This window comes from Pituophis catenifer, unplaced genomic scaffold (assembly GCF_029215685.1).
Source record: "Pituophis catenifer annectens isolate HBS135680 unplaced genomic scaffold, rPitCat1.0.hap2 SCAF_8, whole genome shotgun sequence".
Taxonomy (NCBI): domain Eukaryota; kingdom Metazoa; phylum Chordata; class Lepidosauria; order Squamata; family Colubridae; genus Pituophis; species Pituophis catenifer.
In genome coordinates, this window is record NW_027256888.1 from 10,009,614 (window position 1) to 10,033,186 (window position 23,573).

General features: G+C 42.2%; 1 protein-coding gene across 1 annotated transcript in view; it reads right to left on the reverse strand.

Annotated features, from left to right (window-relative positions):
* The window catches only part of PDGFRA (platelet derived growth factor receptor alpha), a 285,063-nt gene that overhangs the window by 144,756 nt on the left and 116,734 nt on the right, over window positions 1-23,573 (reverse strand). Inside the window, exon 16 of the mRNA XM_070948940.1 lies at window positions 8,594-8,607. Coding sequence (XP_070805041.1) covers window positions 8,594-8,607 — 14 coding nt within the window. The remainder of the gene's footprint in view (window positions 1-8,593; window positions 8,608-23,573) is intronic.

The following is a 23,573-nucleotide window of genomic DNA, read 5'->3' on the forward strand; positions in this document are numbered from 1 at the left end:
GTGTAAGGAGCATTCACAACTTTTGGATGCAACTTGTTCCACTGATTAATTGTTCTAACTGTCAGGAAATTTCTCCTAAATTCTAAATTGATTCTTTCCTTGATTAGTTTCCACCCATTGCTTCTTGTCCTGCCTTTAGATGCCTTGGAGAATAGCTTGACTCCCTCTTTTTCGTGGCAGCCTCTGAGATATTGGAACACAGCTATCATGTCTCCCCTAGTCCTTCTTTTCATCAAACTAGAGATACCCAGTTCCTGCAACTGTTCTTTATATGCTTTAGCCCCCAGTCCCCTAATCATCTTTGTTGCTCTTCTCTTTCTAACATGCTGCTAACATGCAGAAACATGCTGCTGTCATTGAAATTTCTGGAAACCAAATAAACAGAAACCTTCTTTTCTTGTAGCCAGCCTCCATTTTATTTCCAGAATTTTTTTTTTTTTTCATCTGGCTTGGAACCAGACTGGATTTTTCTTCCAACACAACTAAGATTCCAGGAAGCCAAAAATTGCCGAGAACACTGGTGCTTGCAGACGGAGGAAAAGAAAAAATCAAATGATATCATGGAAGTTTGCAATATGGCATTATGCAATGCTTTTCAATTTTGCCATTTGGATTTGCTGAGGATTTTTGGTGTATACCAAGGGGTGAAATCCAGCAGGTTCCGACAGTGGAAATTTTGAGTAGTCCGGAGAACCGGCAAATGCCACCTCTGGCTGGCCCCAGAGTGGGGTGGGAATGGGGATTTTGCAGTAATCTTCCCCTGACATGCCCACCAAGCCACACCCACCGAGCCACGCCCACAGAACCGGTAGTAAAAAAATTTGGATTTCACCACTGGTGTATATATTTAAATTGATCCCCCCCCCCTCTCTCTCTCTCTCTCTCTCTCTCTCTCTCTCTCTCTCTCTCTCTCTCTCTCTCTCTCTCTCTCATTAATAGTAGCTCTTTGGTTGGAATAAGTAATCATTTAACCTTGAGCTTCTAATTTTTTTTCCAGTTGCTAAATGTTGGAAGGAATAATCACCCTAGAACAGCCAACTACAGCTAGACCACGCAAAGGAATTAACTTGAGAAAGGCTATTCTGTAGTCTCTTAATCACATTTCCCTTTATGATACTGGTACTCACAATGAAGCTGTAATGAGTAGTTGGTACCAGATCTGGTCAGCCTGAAATGAGGAAATACCTGCAGTTCCCAAACAGCAGTTTGTATATATAATTTTCTGGAAGCTGTGATTCCTGAAAACTACAGACATGCATTTTGAGATGGAAACCATAAAAATGGTACAGTACAGTTGCCTACGGTACAGCAGTTTTAGCAAAAGAAAGAAACCAATGGAACTTTTTCTCTAAAACCCAGGAGAAACTAGGCAATTCTGGGTCTACCTGCAGGATGAATTGTGCTCCATATTCTTGTCTCAAGTTTGTGCTAGCCTGATCTGTCCCGGTCCACACACACACACAAACACAGCCAGCCGAGGGTTAAGAAAGTACTTGGCACGCACACAGGTCGTTATCTCAAACTTGGCAGCAATATAATCACCGTCTGCCAAGAGCTTTTACTGCAACAGATAACATAAAATTACATACGCATTGCAAATAGTCCAGCAAAACAATATCCCTTTCGGCAGCTTCAGATGTTGTTCAAGTGACTAGCCAAAGTTCGTTTTTGTTCGTCACGGAGTTTTACCAGCCACCACCCTCTCTTATATAGTCTCTGAGGTGTGGTCCAGTGACTCAGTTCTAATCCCTATCACGCCTCCTTAACTGCTGCAACCGTTTATCATGCCTTCGTTGGCATGCATCCAGGAATGACGGCTCTCCTTCGCTCTCATCCGAGACACCTGGCTCCTGGCTAATCTCCTCTCCCTCGGCCGGCACCTGAGACAGTGCCAGAGGGGAGGGGCCAGGAGAGGGAGGCCTGGCTGACTCCTCTTCCTCATGTTCGGAGCTTTCTTCCTCCGATGAGATAGGCTCAGAGGGTGGGGCCACAACATAGCCAGAATGTCAACTTGCAAAGCATCCCTGGCCTGCTCTCGAGTTGCCATAGGCAAGGGGGATGGGAAACTGACGAAACAGCACGGCATCCAAAGACAGATGCACATTCCAGACTTATCTCTCTCAAGGCTGTCTCCCAGGTTTACCCACAGTGGCCGGAGGGGAGTGATCTCTACAACCTGTGAAATTGCTCTGTTGGCGAATGTGATTGATGACAGATCCTGGGGGGTGGGGGGAAGGGGGAAAACAGGGTCATGATTGGGATGTAAATTACGTGAGGTCAGAGCTGGCTTCACTTGGGAACGTGCGGACATGAAGCTCCTAATAAATAACTGGATTTCTTTTGATGCTTGGCTCAAGGCTCATGATTTAATTAGGGCATTCGTCGGAACCCTGACATAGAACAGAAAAGGCTCCCAACAATTTTTTTGTCTGAAAGGTGCTTGTTCTTGGTGCCACTGAGAAAGAGTTTTTGATAAGTTGGGCTTTGCAGTCTGCTAAATCAGATTAGTCCTTTGTTTCATCCTCTTTCTTAGCATGAAAGCCACTTCTGTGGGACTTCTTCCCAGGTCCTTTTAATACCTTGTCCCATCTCAGAACTATGTGGATAAGAGAAATAATATTACCAGGTTGATCAGTATAAAAAAAAGTTATAGCAATAGCAACAGCACTTAGACTTATATACCGCTTCATAATGCTTTATGGACCTCTCTAAGCGGTTTACAGAGTCAGTGTGATGCCGCCCAACAATCTGGCTCCTCATTTTACCAACCTCGGAAGGATGGAAGGCTGAGTCAATCTTGAATTGGTGAGATTCGAACTGCTGGCAGCCGGCAGTCAGTAGAAGTAGCCTGAAGTATTGCCTTCTAACCACTGCGCCACCACAGTTATAAGGTTGACACGATGGGGTCACCACATAGATTATTCATACGTGATTTCATTAACTAAATTTATGTGAATGAAGTCAAATAAAACTAAAAATGACATTAAATACGAAAGGATCATATGGGTCAACTTATTGTCAATTCTATGTATGATATTCTAAGGAAGGAAACATGGCAAAATCTATTGGCCAGAATCTGGAACTCATTGATTCATTAGACAACCATCATGCGTTATATCAAATTTTTTTGGTCAAATTCAGTCAATTTAATGCTACCTAGATTTTCACTTTTCACTGTATTGTATAACAGATTTGGTTTATGGTGCTTGGTAGCTTGCTTTACAAATAACTTAATTCAAGATATGATTTGAATTGTATGATTTGCTGGGATCTCATAAAAAACAAATATGTACTGTAAAATGCTTACCCCTATACTGAATGGAGATTTTATTAATGTCTAAGGAGAGGAAACCAAAATATGTTTGTGATTAAAAATGTTTATCGCTAATATCAAAATGGCTCCCAGCTTTTCATATTGCTTGGTTTGGTTAAATAGCAGAAATAATTTGCAGTTCATGGCTAAGACTTAAAGGTTCAAAGGAGATACGTATTTTTGTGGTGTGACATCCACACTGAATGGCTTTTTTAATTATCCCAAGAAGCAGTTTAAAAACATTTTAAGAAATCTTGATGTGTCTAATTCTGTGTCCAATCAAACCAGACAGCACTGGAGATTTTATGCCTTTAAAATAAAAGAACACTGTGTGATCATGCCCATGAAAACAACACAGACTCTTAAGATAGAGCTCTGAAAAATCAGATTACTGCAAGACATGAACGCACAATCCAGGAAATTCAGCTATATTCTTCTTTCAACAACTACTAGGTCCATTTTTATATTTTATGTGCTTGTAAATATTAGCTGTGCTTACTTATTAGGTAGAGGGAAGGGATCCACACTGAAAAACATCACTTTTTTTTTTAATTTCCTGACTTTGGTGATATTAAATGTTCAATTTTTATATTTCAGATACACCATGTTCCCTTGAAGTAATCTGGAATTTAAAAGCAGCTTGCAAAAAGGTGTATCAGCCATCTTTAGAGTCATTCTATGTATTTGTGTAAGGGCTGGGCCAGTGAATTTACTCAGTCACGTCTGAGTAACCGGTAAAGTCAGGATATATATTAATCAGAGAAAAAGCAAGACTTTGGCTTGATGTAAAAAATACTACTTGGTTTCTTCTACTCCTCCTCCTTCCAATCTACCTTTCTTGGTTTTTTCCACCCATGAACAAATATCGGACCTGCAAAAGTGATTATTATGTCTGTCTGTCTGTCCATCTGATGCAGCTGTAGCAATGAACACAAAGAACAATTTCACAGAAAGTATGTTTTGAATGACACCGAGGCATTTTCTGATATCAGGCACAGACTTAGTGGATTTTGAATAAATTAGAAGCAGAGCAAGACATTTTATCCAAAGTCAGAATAACCAGAGAACGCTCTCGTGCAATATATTTTAAAGGCAGATGCACTGTGCTAATTTAGAGACTGAGTCAAAGTACGCATATTAAATAAAGTTCCGATGGACATTATTTTGGTTTTGATCCTTAGGGCAAGGTAACATGGTGTCATCACCTTCTCTTCCTTGATAGCATCAACGCCAAGGTGTTGTTGACAAGTGCTACTAATGATAAACAGAAGGAGATCATCCTGTTCTTCCAACTTCTTTTGTTTTCGTTTAAGAAACTTGTATCCAGTGGCTTCAGGGAAAATTAAATGGTCTTATTTCTTCCTTTTGACCTGCCTGGAAAAAACCAGTTTCTTAAAAGAAACCTGTTGGAAAGGACAAGGAGGTTTATCGGAGCTTAAGTTTACTTTGAATGATGTAAGGAATAAAAAGATCCTTACACAAATACTAAGTAAAGGTAGATCTTCTTACTTCTGAGCTTAAGAAGATATTTAGCAAACCAAGACTGTCTTTTTTTTTAAAGAAACTTCATGACCAGTCCTTTCTGTGGAAACTAAAGTTGTTAAGGTGTTGGAGGGATGCGGTGGCTCAGTGGCTAAGACGCCGAGCTTGTCGATCGAAAGGTCGGCAGTTCAGCGGTTCGAATCCCTAGTGCCGCGTAATGGGGTGAACTCCTGTTACTTGTCCCAGCTTCTGCCAACCTAGCAGTTTGAAAGCATGTAAAAAATGCAAAAAAATGCCCTAGAAAAATAGGGACCACCTTTGGTGGGAAGGTAACAGCGTTCCATGCGCCTTTGGCATTGAGTCATGCCGGCCACATAACCATAGAGACATTTTCGGATAGTGCTGGCTCTTCGGCTTTGAAACGGAGATGAGCACCGCCCCCTAGAGTCAGGAACGACTAGCACATATGTGCGAGGGGAACCTTTACGTTTTAGACAGACTCAAATTTACTCTTCACCTTGGAAGTTCACTAGGTGATTTTGAACGAGTCATTATCTCTCAACCCATTTACCTCATCATATTTGGTGGGGAGAAAAAAATGGGAGGGCGGCTCTACCTGTGGAAGTCTGAGGAGAGGCAGGATATAAATTTAGCAAATAAATAAGAAGTAATTAAAATGCGATGTAGAGTGATTTCATTGAGATCAACAGATTTACTGGTTTTCTTGCTAACTTTTTTTTTTTTAAACCCATCACATTATTTCTAAAATAAATTTGCTATGTTTATATTTGCTGGAGATGAAAAAAGTTAAACATATTCTTCCATCCATTGTTTCTTTTCTTGCCTTTTGGTGCTTTGGAAAGTAAGTTGACCTCCCTCTTCTTTGTGACAGCCCCCCAAATACTACCGCTCTCATGTCCCCCCTAGTCCGTCTTTTCTCTAGACTAGCCATACCCAAATTTGCAACCGTTCTTCATATGTTTTAGGCTCCAGGTCCCTAATAATTTTTTGTTGATAGGTATAATATAAGGAAATATAATATGGTCAGATGATGCTTTACATGATGGTAAAAGAATTTTAAGTATATTGTTATTCCTCAGCTTTTATCAGAAGGTGTTTGGATCTGGTATTCTACCAGCTTCTCCAAGCTTCTATTGTGGTCATTTCTAAACCAGATAAAAGTTTATATATGCTGTGCTCATTATACTTATTTCACTAATGAAAGTCAATGTTAAAATAACATCTGGGATTCTTGCTAACCTATTCCAGAAGCAGTAATAAATTCACTAATTACATGATCCTACAGGATTTATTCACCATAAGTAAGCAAGTGAGAATGTGAGATTATAAATACATTTTGCAGCTTAAATAACATTAAGGTAAATCTTGCTAATATCATTTCACCGGATACAGAGAAGGCCTTTGATAAAATCTATTGGCAATGATTTATTCTGTATTTATTTTCTCTTCAGAAATGTTTTAAAGGAGTACCTGGCTTAGGGCCAGGGTATTTGCGAGACCGCCTGCTGCTACCGATAACCTCCCACCGGCCAATACGCTCTCACAGAGAGGGCCTCCTCGGGGTGCCGTCGGTCAGGCAATGTCGGCTGGTGGCCCCCAGGGGGCGAACCTTCTCTGTGGGGGCACCTGCCCTGTGGAATGAGCTGCCTCCTGGAATACGATTAATCCCAGACCTCCGTACCTTCCGTAAAGCCCTGAAGACGTTTTTATTTCATCAAGCCGGCTTAGCCTAAATGGTTTTTAATTGGGATTTTAAATTTTATGGATTTGGGGTTTTAAATTGGGTAGCCAGTGATTTAATTCTTTTTAATTATCTTAACTTTTGCATTTGTATGTTTTTTAATTTTGGCTGTTCACCGCCCTGAGTCCCTTCTGGGAGAAGGGCGGTATACAAATTAAATAAATAAATAAATAAATAAATAAATAAATAAATAAATAAATAAATAAATAAATAAATAAATTTTATTCTTCTCCAAAAAGACAAGAAAGAGCAAATGGGACTTGATCGAAACCTTTTTTTTTTTTTTTTTACTGAATCTACAGTATATTTATTGACAAAATGATTGGGATCTAATTGTGGGATTGATGTCATGATGTCACACTGCACACATGTTATCCTTTTGCTGTCATGGAGATTTGCTGCATATCTTGCTGGATTGTCTTCTCCCACCCTTTCATTTGTGTTTGGATCTTTAGCCTTAATATTAGGAAAAGTAATCAGGTTCATGGTTTGGTATAAAATATAATCCTGTTTGTAGATGACATGTTTGGCATTTCTTGATAAACCTGAATCTTCTACATTAATTATATTAATTGAGCAGTGGTGGGTTCCTCCCGGTTCGATCCGGTTCAGCCGAGCCGGTAGCGGTGACGATATGACGTCACCGAACCGATTCTCCCCCCCCCTGCCCTCCCACATTATTCTTACCTTTTATTTGGTCCCACCCCCAATCTATTGCTGCCTCCTGAGTCCCAGCTGATGACTAGAGGGAAAAAAAAAACTGTTTAAACTCTTGCCACGGGGCTTCAAAGGGCCGTCCTACAGCTGATCAGTGTTAAAAGCAAATGAGTCGGGTCGTAAGTGCGAGGACTGGTCGTAAGTGCGAGGACCTTCCAGAAATGACTCTGACCAGCTAGCCATGCCCACCTAATCACATGACCTCCAAGCCACACCCACAAAATAAGCCACGCCCACAGAACTGGTAGTAAAAAAAATTTAGAACCCACCCCTGGTTTAGAGGCCTCGTTAACCTCTAACGTTAATTTTATTGTTTGTGTCTATGCCATCCTTCACCCTCAGCCTGAGGATATATGAGATTGCTTTACGAAAATTTCGGTCCTATTACTCATCTTCTTAATGCCAAGAACCCAGTTTTTGTGCCTTTAGATCCATCTGCGCTCATATATTTACAAATATCATATATTCTGCCACTTGCTAGACAGAAAACACAGATCTACAATTAGAATGCTAATGGCCGGAGAACTAGCAGGGTGCCCTGGCTGAGAAACTGCTGAGGAATTTATTTATTATAATAAATAAAAATAAATAAACTCGCGTCTGAATAGCAAGTCCATTTTTTGGTCATGAGTTCACTAAATGCCTGTGAAATGAAGTGCAGCCTCTCGTTCTCAATTTCTCCATCTACAGGAGGGTGAAAAATAACACTGGCAGGATTGTTATAAAGATTACATTTGTTGAGTTTTATTGGAAGTGTTATTTTTTTCTCAAATATGTAGGGTGGGGGGCAGAAGAGAGATTAAGGTAAGAATATAAATGCAAACATTTTCTTGGAAGATACTTTGAACCTATTAGCATAAAAGAAAAAAAACAGGAAAGTAAGACTAGAAACTTTTCCAAATGGCAGCCTTAATTAAGCTCCTTGTCTGTAGCACCAAAATTGGTTGGAAATGAAGCTGGCTTAAGAGATTGCTGTCCTCTTTGAAATACATTCTTCAGTTTTGGAAGCAACGCTGACCAGGACTTCTGTCCAGATGGCACTTCTGGTTTGTGAACAAGCTTGTAAAAGCAAGCAACAACCATGGATGGATCTTTGAGGTCACAACTTTCCATGGACAGACAGTTGTGTGAGGCCTACTTTTGAAACCTTCTTTACTTGATATCTTTCTGTCTGGCACATCTATCCATAGACCAGGAGGGAGAGAGAGAGAGAGAAAGAAAAAACATTCCGGAGAAGAAAATTATATTAAACAGATTCTTCAACTGACACACAGATTAGAAAAATGCGAGTTTTTCAAAGCTGGTATCAACGTAAGGACCACATTTTTCTTATCTAAAAATGATGTGGAGATCAGAATGTTTGAGTGAAATCTGCATAGCGAGTATCCAAGCTGGGTACTACTAAAAATTGTGAAGATCCTGAAAAAGATTTAGGTGAATAATGCGTCGCTCTTCGCAGTTTAATATTTCGGCTGCCCTTTTTCATTATTTCTGCCCATTTCTTATATATATGAAGGTGTTCCGTTTCATAATAACTGTAGCAAATATTGTACAGAAATATTCATTTGTTCCTGTATCATTTATAAGCGGCATTGCAACTATTAAAGCTGTTTCAGATTGTGTACATTTCAAAATATGGTTGATCATTTCACGGAACTGGGTTTGACCCCAGAAAAACAAAAACAAACTTAAGAAACAGACAAATAAAGAGCCTCGGTGGTGCAGCGGACTAAAGTGCTGTTAAGTGCTAGCACTTAGCTTCCAGCTGCCTGCAATTAGTGCAAGTTCGAATCTCACCAGGCTTAAGGTTGACTCAGCCTTCCATCCTTTCGAGGTAGGTAAATTGAGGACCTGGATTGTGCGGGCAATAAGCCGACTTTGTATAGAACAACACCGCTTAGAGGGGGCCGAAAGCCCTAATAAGCAGGTATATACAAAAAAAGTATGCAGGCTATTGCTATAATGCATTGTAAGCCGCCCTGCGTCTACGGAGAAGGGCGGCATATAAATTGGACTAATAATAATAATAATAATAATAATAATAATAATAATAATAATAATAATAATGGAGGTTGTAGTGAATTTTAGGACATCCTTAGACCTTCAGCTTTGGAAAAAAAAAATAGGTGATGAAGAACTGTTTCCTCTCCTTAAAACACTGGTGACTTGTTTAAATTTACACATTCTATGTACTCAAATGAGTCCAGATCCCAGATCAAATTTGAAAAATTTCCCCTCAAAATCCATATATCTGCAACACTGGTATCCATTTTGATCAAGTTTAAAGCCAGCACAGGCTGCCATTTGTGTTCTGACATAATTAACAAATGTATGTATCACTTGAGCCAATAGGACACAGGTGCATTATCTCTATGGCATATTTGTGAGTGTGATTACATTAATGACATTCACGATGCTGAGCAAAAATCAAAGTTACTTTTTTTTATTTCCATGTGAGATGCATGACTTTCCAAAGTATGACCCTCCAGATCAGCGGTCACCAACTGGTGGTCCGTGGACCACTGGTTGTCTGTGAGAAAATTTTGGTGGTCCGCAGAAAAATTGTTTGCATTTTTTATATTGCACTAAATCAGGGGTCCTCAAACTACGGACCTTGGGCTGGATACGTGCAATGAACACTTGTGTTGCTGCAGAGAGTCTCCCCCTTTGGGGTCTTTTTGTGTGGGTCGGAGGGGGGCAGAAATTCTGACTTGGGGTCTGCTTCAGCCTCCTGGTGTGGGGCTTTGGGCGAAGGCTGGAGGGAAGTGCCGCTGGTGGCGAAGAGCCGGAGGCCTTGTTCCAGTGGGACTGCCTCATGGCCTGGAACCGGCTGATCATCTCAGCCCACTGAGCCTCCAGTTGCCGGTACTTGGCCTTGCACCCCCGCAGGTCTTCCCTCTGCTTGGAAAACCTATGCTCGTAGTCCTCAGTGAGGTGCTTCTGCTGAGCCTCCTTCTCGGTTAGATCCAATTTGAACTGAGCCAGCTGTTTTGCCAACTCTTTCTCATGGTGGCTGCTTAGCTCCAACAACTGCTTCCTGTTGGGGCCCTAAGGAGCCCAGGCGGGGAGGCGAGGAGTGGCTGGGAGGGGAGGGGCGAGTAGAGACCAGCGAGGCGCTCCTCGATGTGAGTGACATCGAGCTGACCATGCCCACCCAGTCACATGACCTCCTAGCCACGCCCACCCAGCCGGTCATTAGGGAGATCGTATTAGTGGTCCATGGGATTTAAAATTATTTTTATTTATTTTATTTTATTTTATTTTATTTCGAATTTATATACCGCACCTTCTCCCAAGGGACTCAGGGCGGTGTACAGCCAGATAAAAACATGCAATACAAACATTAAAAACAATTAAAAGAATATATATTAATTTGGCCCCAGTTTAAAATGACAAACCAATTAAAAATATTTAAAAATATGTTAAGCCAGCCCGGCTTGCTGGAAAAAGAAAGTTTTAAGGGCACGGCGGAAGGCACCGAGGTCTTGGATTCTCCTTATCTCTAGGGGCAGCTGGTTCCAGAGATTTTCCAGAGAAAATTATTAATTTAGTGGTCCCTGAGGTCCGAAAGGTTGGTGACCCCTGCTCCAAATGATATTAAACTACAGCTCCCAGCATTCATGCTACCTGAGTCTAGAGGGCCAATGCGAAATGAGAAGCCCTCGGCCACCACCATTGCTCTGCGTTTTGCCCTCCCTTCTTTCACTCATCCACCCAGCTCGCCCTCCAGTAGGAAGCCCCCTGATCACCACCGTTGCTCCGTGCTCTGCCCACCTGCTCGCTTGCCCACCCACCAGTGGTGGGTTGCTCCCGGTTTGGTCCGGTTCTTGCGAACCGGTAGTAATGGCGGCGGGAGGCTCCGCCCACCCGCCCGAACGTCATCACTGACGATCTGCACATGTGCAGAAGCGCGCACGTGTGCTCCCATTGCGAACCGGTAGTAAAGGTAAGCGGAACCCACCCCTGCCACCCACCCACCCACTCAGCTTTCCCTCCAGCTGACCACAGTGAGTTTTCCCCATGGCCAATTGGCCATGTTGAGTTGTCCCATTTTGAGGTTCATGGTTTCTAGGTCAATGGATTTATGAACACATTCTCACTCCAGAACATGTAATTTGTATACGACTTTATTTCCCTTGTTCCTCACAAAATATCCATCATTAATTCCTCCCCAAATGTTCATTGTTAACAGCTACTTTTGTTCCTCTTCTTGTTTGAAACTTAGGAAGCAAAAATCCATGGGTGGTTCCACAAATTACCCAAAAGTTCTGAAACTACCTTCTGTCCACTTCTGGTGTATTACTGAACTGCATTATAATAAGTGCCTTCAAAATTAAAGTGTTAGTTGTCAACAGATGTTTTTAATAAGATATCAGGAAGTCATAGAAATGAAATTGCTCTAAATTCCAAATGGAGGCATAATTAGCCATTAATAGTCTTTTTTCTTCATTGGGCATGATGTCATATAATTTGATGCAAGATTTGCTCTGTTTGCTACAATATCTTCGTTTCCTGTGGAATTGTAGTCCATACTGCAGTCCATATTTCCATGACTCAATTCGCCAAGATGGCTTCCTGCCTATCACTGTAAGAAATAATACACAAATGTACCAAGCATAAAGCATGTTAAAGACAATGTTTCATAACATAATGTTGTATTGTGGAGTCCTTGGTGTTCTCTGAGCTTGGTTATTTTCTTACAGATGTTTCATTACCCAACCATGTTGTATTCTCATTTGTATTCTAATTATCCAACTAAGTTGTATTCTCTGAAAATCTATTTGGTTCTAAAAACAAATTAACCAAAGAGGCATACCCTGACTTCCATTATCTTTGGATGCTCAGTGGATCATATGAATAAATCTTGCTCCTGCTTGCCTCATTTACCATAGAACTTGTTTCCTTCAATCTATTCAGTTCATTTTTAATAACATAGAAAATATTTTACTGGAAAATGGTTGAAACATATGGAGAAGCGAGAGGGGCATCCATCTCAATTAGAATCCTGGTGTTCTTGTATTTTATGATCCCATTTCCTAAGATCCAGGGAATTTCCAAATATCTAGCTCATTCTAAGAGAAGAACAATTAGTTATTAGATGCCCTTTTTGCTAAAACTGTCTTATTTCCACAGGAATGGCAGGCTGTTTCTGGGGGAAGAGAAGGAGGAGGAGTCTGCCCATCCACACATCTCTTTGTCTTATAAATTCGGCACAGGCTCTTTGGAAACTATCGAGCTAAGCATCTTGAAATCATGGAATCCTGTATGAACTACTCCATCTACAACTGACTTGTCCCATCCAGGCCCCATTGATAAATCTGCACTGAGGAGAAGGCAATCACTATTGGATCTAGAGGACTTAGAGCAGTGGTGAAATCCAAATTTTTTTACTACCGGTTCTGTGGGCATGGCTTGGTGGGCGTGGCTCGGTGGGTGTGGCAGGGGAAGGATACTGCAAAATCTCCATTCCCACCTCACTCCAGGGGAAGGATACTGCAAAATCTCCATTCCCACCCCACTCTGGGACCAGCCAGAGGTGGTATTTGCCAGTTCTCCGAACTACTCAAAATTTCCATTACCAGTTCTCCAGAACCTGCTGGATTTCACCCCTGACTTAGAGGGATCTTGGTGTCCCAGTGGATCATCATTTAAGTATGAGTCAGCTGTGTGCTGCAGTTGCCAAAAAAGCCAATGAAGTCCTACCCTGCATCAACAGAGGGCTAGCATCAAGATCATGGGAAGTGATAGTACCACTCTATCAGTGGTGGGTTCCTCCCGGTTCAGTCCGGTTCAGCTGAGCCAGTAGAAGTGACGATATGACATCACTGAACCGGTTCTCCTCCCCGCCCTCCCACCCACCCCCCACCCCCCCCCCACGTTATTCTTACCTTTTATTTGGTCCCACCCCCAATCTATTACTGCCTCCTGAGTCCCAGCTGATGACTAGAGGGGAAAAAACTGTTTAAACTCTTGCCGCGGGGCTTCAAAGGGCCGTCCTACAGCTGATCAGTGTTAAAAGCAACAAATGAGTCGGGTCGTAAGTGCGAGGACTGGTTGTAAGTGCGAGGACCTTCCAGAAATGACTCTGACCAGCTAACCACGCCCACCTAGTCACATGACCTCCAAGCCACACCCACAAAATAAGCCATGCCCACAGAACCGGTAGTAAAAAAAATTAGAACCCATCCCTGCACTCTATACTATACTAGTGAGGCCACACCTGGAATACTCCATCCAGTTCTGGTCACAACCATGAAAAAAAGATGTTGAGACCCTATAAAGAGTGCTCTCTAGCAACAAAGATGATAAGGGGTTTGGAAGCTAACTCACAAGATGAACGGCTAAGGCACCTAGGAATGTTTAGCCTAACAAAGAGATGGATTAGGGGGTAACATGATAGCTGTCTTCCAATACTTGGAAGAAGCACGGGGGTTGATTTATTCTCCATAGCACCTGAGGGCAGGACAAGAAGCAATGGGTGGAAGTTTATCAAGGGAGATCCAATCTAGAACTAAGGAGAGATTTCCTGACAGTGAGGACAATCAATCAGTGGAACAGCTTGCCTCCAGAAGTTATGGGTCCTCCATCACTGGAGTTTCCAGAAAAGATTTGACAACCAGTTGTCTAGGACAGTGGTGGGTTTCAAAAAAATTTACTACCAGTTCTGTGGGCATGGCTTGGTGGTGTGGCAGGGGAGGGATACTGTAAAATCTCCACTCCCACTCCAGTCCAGGGGAAGGTTACAGCAAAATCCCCATTTCCTCCCAATCAGCTGGGACTTGGGAGGCAGAGAATAGATGGGGGCGGGGCCAGTCAGAATTTACTACCGGTTCTCTGAACTACTCAAGATTTCCGCTACCGGTTCTCCATGTTTCTATGGTTCTAAGCACACTAAGCACACACACCTATCCATGGCATAGGACCCGGGTACCTTCGAGACCGACTTCTGCCACCAATAATCTCCCACCGGCCAGTTCCCTCCCACAGAGAGGGTCTCCTCAGGGTGCCATCAGCCAAGTTATGTCGGCTGGCGACACCCAGGGGGAGGGCCTTCTCTGTGGGAGCCCCAGTCCTGTGGAATGAACTGCCCCCGGAAATACGTAAGATCTCCGACCTCCAGGTATTTCGCTGTGCACTGAAGACCCTGTTGTTCTGCCAGGCTGGGCTATCAACATAATAATTTTAAATTGGGGTATTTTAAATTTCTGGGGTTTTAAATTGAGCCGAATTTATTTAATAATTTTAAATTTTTAATTGATGTTTGTCTTGTGTTTTTAAATAGGCTGTACACTGCCCTGAGTCCTTTGGGAGAAGGGCGGTATAGAAATAAAATTATACTTATACTTATACTTATACTTATACTTATACTTATACTTATACTTATACTTATACTTATACTTATACTTATACTTATACTTATACTTATACTTAATATGCAGCCCCAATCAACTTTTGTTCCATCCCAATGCATTATCTTTGGTTTGAACAGAGAACAAATCAATATGTCTTATCCACGAGAGCCTTTTAGATACCTGTCGACCTCTACTTGATCAACCTTCTCTTTGATACCTTAAACGGGGTCATCCCTTTAACCATTCTTCATAGGGCTGGGTTTCTACATCTCTTTGCTCCCTGGTAAACCTGCTCTAACTTCTCCATACGGCCTGTTTGGTATCCAGAAACATTTGCTCTCAATGACGCAGGGAAAGAGTAGATTTCTGAGGGAAAAAGCAGCAGAGAAATACTCAAAGGATGGCTTCGTAAAATAGTCATCCAGAAAAGTTCTCAAACTTTCTTGGAGGGCCCTGCGATTGCATTCAGCTAAATATCGCAAACCTGCCCCCCGCCTCCAACTCCATTTTTCCTTGGAAGCTTTCAGAATATGAGACAGGACACACACACACACACATATAATATGCTACAAAAAAAGAAAAAAAAATCCTTTAAAAACCCAAATAGAATCTTCTATTGCTGGGTGTGACCATTTCTTCAAATTATTAGCATGTTTTATGCACATATTAAATAAACTGCTTTATTCAGACATGTTTTAACTAAATTCATTTTTCAGCAAACCTCCATAATGTAAGGTTTATTAGAGTGGCTTGGCTTAAACCTTTGATATGTCAAAGAAGATTTGATAATTCTACCTTTATAATACATAGGAAAACAAAGGTCAAATGGTTACCTCTTTTGAATTCCATACTGTAATTTTAATCTCCAAATACTTTTTTCCGAAGAGAGCAAACCAGGTAGACGGGGGGGAAACCAAACTAATAGGGGGAAATTTTACCAATTTAAAGCCAGCCTCAGAATAGAAGGAAATATCATTATTTTTTTCTCCTCTAGGCAAGCTGCTTTAACACTGTATGATTGCGATATCCTATCGAATGCACATTATCCCAAGTACTGACAAATTTACACATGCTTACGGTTCTGTTCATATAAAATTATGAATATTGAGGAATTATGCCCATTAGCATATGAACCAAAAGATCATCAAACACTCTGAAGAAACAGATGTTTGCCAGGCTACAAATTTCGTGGCATAATCAGTTCAAGTCCAATTTAAAGGTAACCTGCGTGAAAAAAAGCATATTTTTTCCCATTGTTTTGTCTTCATTGTCAAATATATTCTCAATGGATTGTAACTGCATCATATTTCTACTGTAACTGTACAAATTGCAGGCTGCCTGTAATCCTAGGAATGATCATATGGTATTTATATACTCTTTAAAACAAGGGAAGCTTATAAATAAAATGAATCTTTCCCTGTAATGTTAGAAAAATATTCCCAATCCGGTTCCGTGCTTACTGTAACCCTCAGCCTATAATATTATGTTATTCAGCATGGTTGAGAAAGCACTAAACAGGGTTAATCACTGGCCCAGTTGTATATACAAGGACTCCTAACACATAGCATTTAATCTCCTTTGAGGCAACGTACTTCATAGCAACAAACATGAATCCTGAACTGAAGTTGTGATCGCTCTCTAAAAAAATATGTTTTAGCTGTTCGGTCCTGATAGCAATCCTGATAGCACTTAGACTTATATACCACTTCACAGTGCTTTTATAGCCCTCTCTAAGCCGTTTAGAGAGTCAGCATCTTGCTCCCCAACAATCTGGGTCCTCGTTTTACCCACCTCGGAAGGATGGAAGGCTGAGTTAACTTTGAGATTCGAACTGCCAAATTGCAGGCAGCCATCAGTCAGCAGAAGTAGCCTGCAAATTGTTTGGGGCAATATGCTGACTCTGTAAACCACTTAGAGAGGGCTGTAAAGCACCATAAAGCAGTATATAAGTCTAAGTGCTATTGCTATTGCTATAACTAATGGACTAAGTTGGGGTGGCATTACTAGAAACTTATTTCGAGGCCTAATTCATGTATACATCAGTGGTGGGTTTCAAAAATTTTTACTACCGGTTCTGTGGGTGTGGCTTGGTGGGTGTGGCATGGCATGGCTTGGTGGGCGTGGCATGGGAAGGCTACTGTAAAATCTCCATTCCCACCCCACTCTAGAGGAAAAATACTGCAAAATCCCCATTTCCTCCTGATCAGCTGGGACTTGGGAGACAGAGAATAGATGGGGGCGGGGCCAGTCAGAATTTTTACTACCGGTTCTCCGAACTACTCAAAATTTCCGCTACCGGTTCTCCAGAACTGGTCAGAACCTGCTGAAAACCCACCTCTGGTATACATGTGTTATGCCTGTGACAACAAAATAATTTTTCTCTTCCCACTCTTCTCACTCCTATTGGCCACCTGGCCTCTCTCCCCATAGAAATGTTACTCAGCCTTGCAAACTCATATGTGCTGAGCCAATTGAGGGAGAAATCACACAGGTATGCTAAATTTTCCCAGCCAACAGGTTGTGCAGAGAAAGCTGGAACTGTGTGAAAACGCCGTTTCCCTCTGCCTGATTATGTTGGCACAGTGACCTTGTGATCATCCAGTTTCATGAAGCAAATGCGCCCCAAATCGTAACCCTCCCTCCCGTTTGTTTTCAGTCATTCCCATGCTTGCAGTTATCCTCATTTAAGAAGCTCCGGTTTTAAGGCAGGAGAAATAACAATAGCATTGTGGATAATGTTGTCTCGAGATCAGTTTGTGCCGGATAATATTTGCATAAGTCAGGTAGGGCTTAAAGACAGCAGGATACTGTTGGATATAGGCGGTTTGCAAAACCAGCTATGCAAATATAGTTAGGTCCTGTCAACAGTTAAATGAGGGCCAGTAACGGGTAAGTCTTTGTTTAACCTTTCTTTTCCTCGCATAGTTTCTGTTAAGATGTCACCTGTGGCATTGTGCTCCAAAACAAATAGATTTGTGTTCATCTGTTGCATTTCTGCGATACGTTTCAGCTGCAGTAAAATTATTACAAATGCAGTTCTTTATTATTTATTGGGTGGGATAAAAACCTTAGGTTGCGAGTGGGAAAATAAAAGGATTGTCTTTCTTACTGCTTATTCTGAGATCGATTAATCTCTAAAAAATGAGAGGTGGGGAGGGAGGGAGAGTCAGAGGGAGGGAAGGAGAGAGAGACAGAGGGAGGGAGGAAGAGACAGAGGGAGGGAGAGACAGGGAGGGAGGGAGGGAGGGAGAGACGGAGGGAGAGAGAGACAGAGGGAGGGAGAGAGAGGCAGAGGGAGGGAGGGAGAGACGGAGAGAGACAGAGACAGAGGGAGGGAGAGACGGAGGGAAGGAGAGAGAGACAGAGGGAGGGAGGGAGGGAGGGAGAGACAGAGGGAGGGAGAGAGGCAGAGGGAGGGAGAGAGAGACAGAGGGAAGGAGGGAGGGAGGGAGGGAGAGACAGAGGGAGGGAGAGACAGGCAGGGAGGGAGAGACAGAGGGAGGGAGAAACGGAGGGAGAGAGAGACAGGGAGGGAGGGAGAGACAGAAGGAAGGAGAGAGAGGGAAGGAGGGAGGGAGGGAGAGACAGAGGGAGGGAGAGAGGCAGAGGGAGGGAGGGAGGGAGGGAGAGACAGAGGGAGGGAGGGAGGGAGAGAAAGAAAGATTACACCCACACACACCTATATTTATGTTTGTATGTATAATGTGTTTTATTAATGTTCCACATCAGTGATTGCATGACCTCTGTAGATGCATAGGCTAAATAACTAAAATAAATAAAAGCATGCCAGAAATCAAAACCTCCTTTTAAAAGGAAGGCTCCCCAGATAGAAAATTTGCTCTGCGTTTAAGTGACTCCTCCAGCAAACAAAAAAGCCACTCATTTTCACTGTTGTAAGTCGAGAACTACCTGTATTAAATTATTACTTATTTTTAAACTCCCGCATCACCCTGGCATCCCTAAACAGCGTGTCCTGTTAGGAACGTTTGTTTTTTTTCTGTCTGTCTGTCTGTCTATCTGTCTTCTGCCTTCCTTCCTGCTGATGCCAAAGCCACCTTCATCCAAGTACTAACCATTCTTTTATTTGCCAGATCAGGCAAGATTGCTTCAGTGCAGCCCCCTGCTGGGGCAAAAAAGCACATTTTATTTATTTAATTTAATTTTATGTACTCTACGGCCCCTCTAAGTCAATATTCTGCCTTGCTTCATTTTCTTTCCTATGGAAACAAACTGTCCATTTTCTATTTGACTTAAGGACTGGGGGGGGGAACCCATAAATTCTAAACAATTTCTGCATTTCCTTGAAAATGGGATCTTGCGTATCTCAATCCTCTTCCATGGTCTATAAAATTGGCTTCAAAGCAGTGGTGAAATCCAATTTTTTTTTACTACCGGTTCTGTGAGCGTGGCTTGGTGGGCATGGTGTGGCTTGGTGGGCGTGGCAGGGGAAGGATACTGCAAAATCCCCATTCCCTCCCCAATCCTGGGGAAAGGATATTGCAAAATCTCCATTCCCTCCCCGCTCCTGGGGGAAGGATATTGCAAAATCCCCGTTCCCTCCCCGCTCCTGGAGGAAGGATATTGCAAAATCCCCATTCCCTCCCCACTCCTGGGGGAAGGATATTGCAAAATCTCCATTCCCACCCGACTCTGGGGCCAGCCAGAGGTGGTATTTGCCGGTTCTCTGAACTGCTCAAAATTTCCGCTACCAGTTCACCGAACTGCTCAAAATTTCCGCTACCAGTTCTCCGAACTGCTCAAAATTTCCGCTACCAGTTCTCCAGAACCTGTCAGAACGTGCTGGATTTCACTCCTGCTTCAAACTTCTGATAATTAAAGAACTGAATCTATAGGTCGATTTAACATACCAAGCATGTCAGGGTGATGTGGAAGTTAACGAATAATTTAATACAGGTAGTCCTTGACTTACAACAGTTGGTTTAGTGACCGCTGAAAGCTACAACAACATTGAAAAAAGTGACATGACTATTTTTCACGCTAACGATCATTGTGGCATTCCGATGGTCACGTGATTAAAATTCAGAGGCATGGCAACTGGCTCATATTTATGACTGGTTGCTGTATCCCAAGTTGTAGTGAATTTTAGGACATCCTTAGACCTTCAGCTTTGGAAAAAAATAGGTGATGAAGAATCAGAAACTGTTTCCTCTCCTTAAAACACTGGTGGTTCGTTTAAATTTACACATTATATGGGTATAATCAATGAGTCCAGATCCCAGATCAAATTTGCAAAAATCTCCACTTAAAATCCATATATCTGCAACATTCGTATCAATTTTGATCAAGCTTTGAGGAGCCTAAGTGGCGTAGGAGGCTAATGCTTCCTACTAAGGCAGCATTTAACATCCAGCTGCCTGCAATTACTGCGAGTTCAATTCTCACCAGGCTCAAGGTCGACTCAGCCTTCCATCCTTTCTAAGGTAGGTAAAATGAGGACCCAGATTGTGGGGGCAATAAGCTGACTTTGTATAAAATATACAAAAGTATGAAGGCTATTGCTTAACGCATTGTAAGCCGCCCTGAGTCTCCGGAGAAAGGCGGCATATAAAAATAAATAAATAAATAAATAAATAAATAAATAAATAAATAAATAAAGCCAGCAGCTACTACCATTAGTGATCTGAAATAATTAACAAATGGAAGAATGTATGCATCTCTCTTGGGCCAATATTGACCACACTTAATGACCCTTGTGGCAACTGGCTCATATTAATGACAGTCGCAATGACCCGGAGTCATTTGATTCCCCATTTGTGACCTTCTGACAAACAAAGTCAATGGGGAAGCCAGATTCACTTAACAACTGGGTTACTAACTTAACTGCAGTTATTCCCTTAATTGTGTCAAAGCAAGGTTGCAAAATTCACTTAACAAATGTCTCATTTAGCAATTCAATTGTGGTCGTAATTTGAGGACTACCTGTATATGATTCAAATAACAATGAAACATTAATGGTCATAGTCAGTGGTGGGATTCAAGTAATTTAACAACCGGTTCTCTGCCCTAATGACCAGCTGGGGAAGCGTGGCTTGGTGGACATGTGACCGTGTGGGCGTGGCCAACTCAACATCACTCACGCCGATGGGTGCTTCGCCTTAGCTGTTACAATGTAACAAGGCTTAACCAGAGAGGCAGTTTCTGTAAGCAGGGCAATAAAGATTAGGCTAGAAATAACAGCAGAATGTTTCCTTCCTGCCTTCCTTACAGGATTAGCCCTGTAAAGTGGGAAAAAAAAAAAACGAAATAAGATTTCTTCCAAACGCTGGTTGTCCAAACTGCTTAGAAAGTTAACAACCGGTTCTCCCGAATAGGTGCAAACTGGCTGAATCCCACCACTAGTCATAGTGCAATCCTAGACTTCGCCTACCTTTAGAGCTCATGGGGAACTTCTTCCCACTAAATAAAAATCCCACTGCAAGAGGTCTTGGGGGGGGGGGAGAAATTGCAGTGGAGCTATTATTCCCTTTCCTATTAGCTATGATACAGATTGTTTTCTACTTGCAACTGCTGATTAGCTACATTTTACATTCTACATTTTTTTTTAAAAAAAACTCCCCATTATAACACAATACTTTTTTCCACTGTATTAAAACCTAAACTGTTTCGCTCTGTCTCCTTTTCTTCAATAGGCCATTTGTCTCCTGATTATATATATATATTGCAGTCATGGGTACTTTAAGATGCGGTCGCTTATGTTGCAAAACAACCCAATTTTTCAGTTTTCTCTGGCCGTAATCAAAAGTGTTTTTCTCAACTGCAATACAAGATAAAGGCTGGCAGTTATTAATTACCAGAGCATATTAAACAATACAGAAGTGCCACATTTACTATCGCCCCGTGGTGCATTGCGCATCTCAAGAAGCGTTGGGAATAACTGGAAGAACATGATGTTTTCAATCAAAAGAAATTTAGGTGGCCAAATGAATGTTGTTGTTTTGACTAGGGCACTGACGGGGTTCTTTTGGGGGGGGGGATCTTGCCAATGGTGGCAAGCTGGTTCTGGCAGCTGGCTCCGACCAATTCGGGAGAACCGGTAGTTCCAACGTGGACTGGCCCACCCACCCTGGTGCTCTCACGTCCTATATAATCGCCGGTTTTTCGATGCCACGCACATGCTCCTATTTTCTGTTCCGGGCGAACCGGTTGTTACAACTGGCAACAGCCCACCCCTGGGCCTTGCCCTACAATGGGCCCTCTGATAAGTATTGGGCTGAAGCACCGTTTCAGCCCCTAAAGCAGAGGTCTTCAAACTTGGCAGCTTTAAGACTTGTGGATTTCAACTCCCAGAATTCTGGCAGTTGAAGTCTACAAGTCTTAAAGCTGCCAAGTTTGAGGACCCCTGCCCTAAAGATTAGGGTTTCAGATCTAGGCTGCAAAGCTCTGAACAACTACTAGATGGCACCAAAGAGGTATTGTGAGCTTTTGAGAAGGTCCAGGGAAAAAACAGTAACCATGATTACTAACGACATCTTTCCGAGATCCAAGATTCTGCCTGGAAGCTTAGGCAATGGAATGTTGTCCAATACCAAGTGAAAATGTTACCCACCCATTATTCCGAAGAACATTAGACCAGGGATGGGTAGTAAAATTTTTTTACTACCAGTTCTGTGGGCGTGGCTTATTTTGTGGGCGTGGCTTGATGGTCATGTGACAATTCTTTAGGATTTAGCAGGTCTACCAGGCTTTTAACTGCTTGCAGAGCTGTACCGGTCTACCCATTTGTTCTTGGAGGCACCGGTCTACTCATTTGTTTTTGGAGGCACCGGTCTACCCATTTGTTTTTGGAGGCACCAGTCTACCCATTTGTTTTTGGAGGCACCGGTCTACTCATTTGTTCTTGGAGGCACCGGTCTACCCATTTGTTTTTGGAGGCACCGGTCTACCCATTTGTTCTTGGAGGCACCGGTCTACCCATTTGTACTTGGAGGCACCGGTTTACCCATTTGTTCTTGGAGGCACCGGTCTACCCATTTGTTTTTGGAGGCACCGGTCTACCCATTTGTTCTTGGAGGCACCGGTCTACCCATTTGTTTTTGGAGGCACCGGTCTACCCATTTGTTCTTGGAGGCACTGGTCTACCCATTTGTTTTTGGAGGAACCGGTCTACTCATTTGTTTTTGGAGGCACCGGTCTACCCATTTGTTTTTCGAGTGCACTGGTCTACCACCACACTGCCTTTTAACACTGATCAGCTGTAGGGCGGCCCTTTGAAGCCCCGCAGCAAGTTTAAACAGTTTTTTTCCTTCTAGCTGATCAGCTGGGACTCGGGAGGCAGAGAATAAATTGGGGGCGGGGCCAAATAAAAGGTAAGAATAATGTGGAGGCGGGCAGCTCCCGAACAAAGAGAACCGGTTCAGTGACATCATATCATCACCGTTACCAGCTCGGCCGAACCGGGCCGAACCAGGAGGAACCCACCACTGCATTAGACCCATGTAGAGAAGGGGCAATGAAGAACAACAAAGGTTCCTCATTATCCATTCGCTGCTTCATCACTGGAGGCTTTTAAGAAGAGATTGGACAGCCATTTGTCCATAATGATATGAAGTCTCCTGTCTGAGCAAGAGATTGGACTAGAAAACCTCCAAGGCCCCTTCTAACTCTGTCAATCTGTTATTCTAAAATATTAACATTTAAGAATAGAAATGTTTCGTTTCAATGTTTGTTTTTTCAAAAAAAATCTTCAAAATTTTTGGGAATTTTGAAAACGTCCGAAGGTTTTTATTTTTAAAGGAATTATAATTATTTTTTTTTAAAAAAAACACTTTTAAAAAATCCTTTTCAATTCTTTTTCAAACATTTTAATTCTGAAATTTTGAAATGATCTAGACATTTGAAAATTTTCATTTAAAGTTCTTCTAAAGTTAAGTTTTTTAACCTTCTGAAAATTTGAAATGGTTTAGAAATTTGAAGTTTTTCACTTATT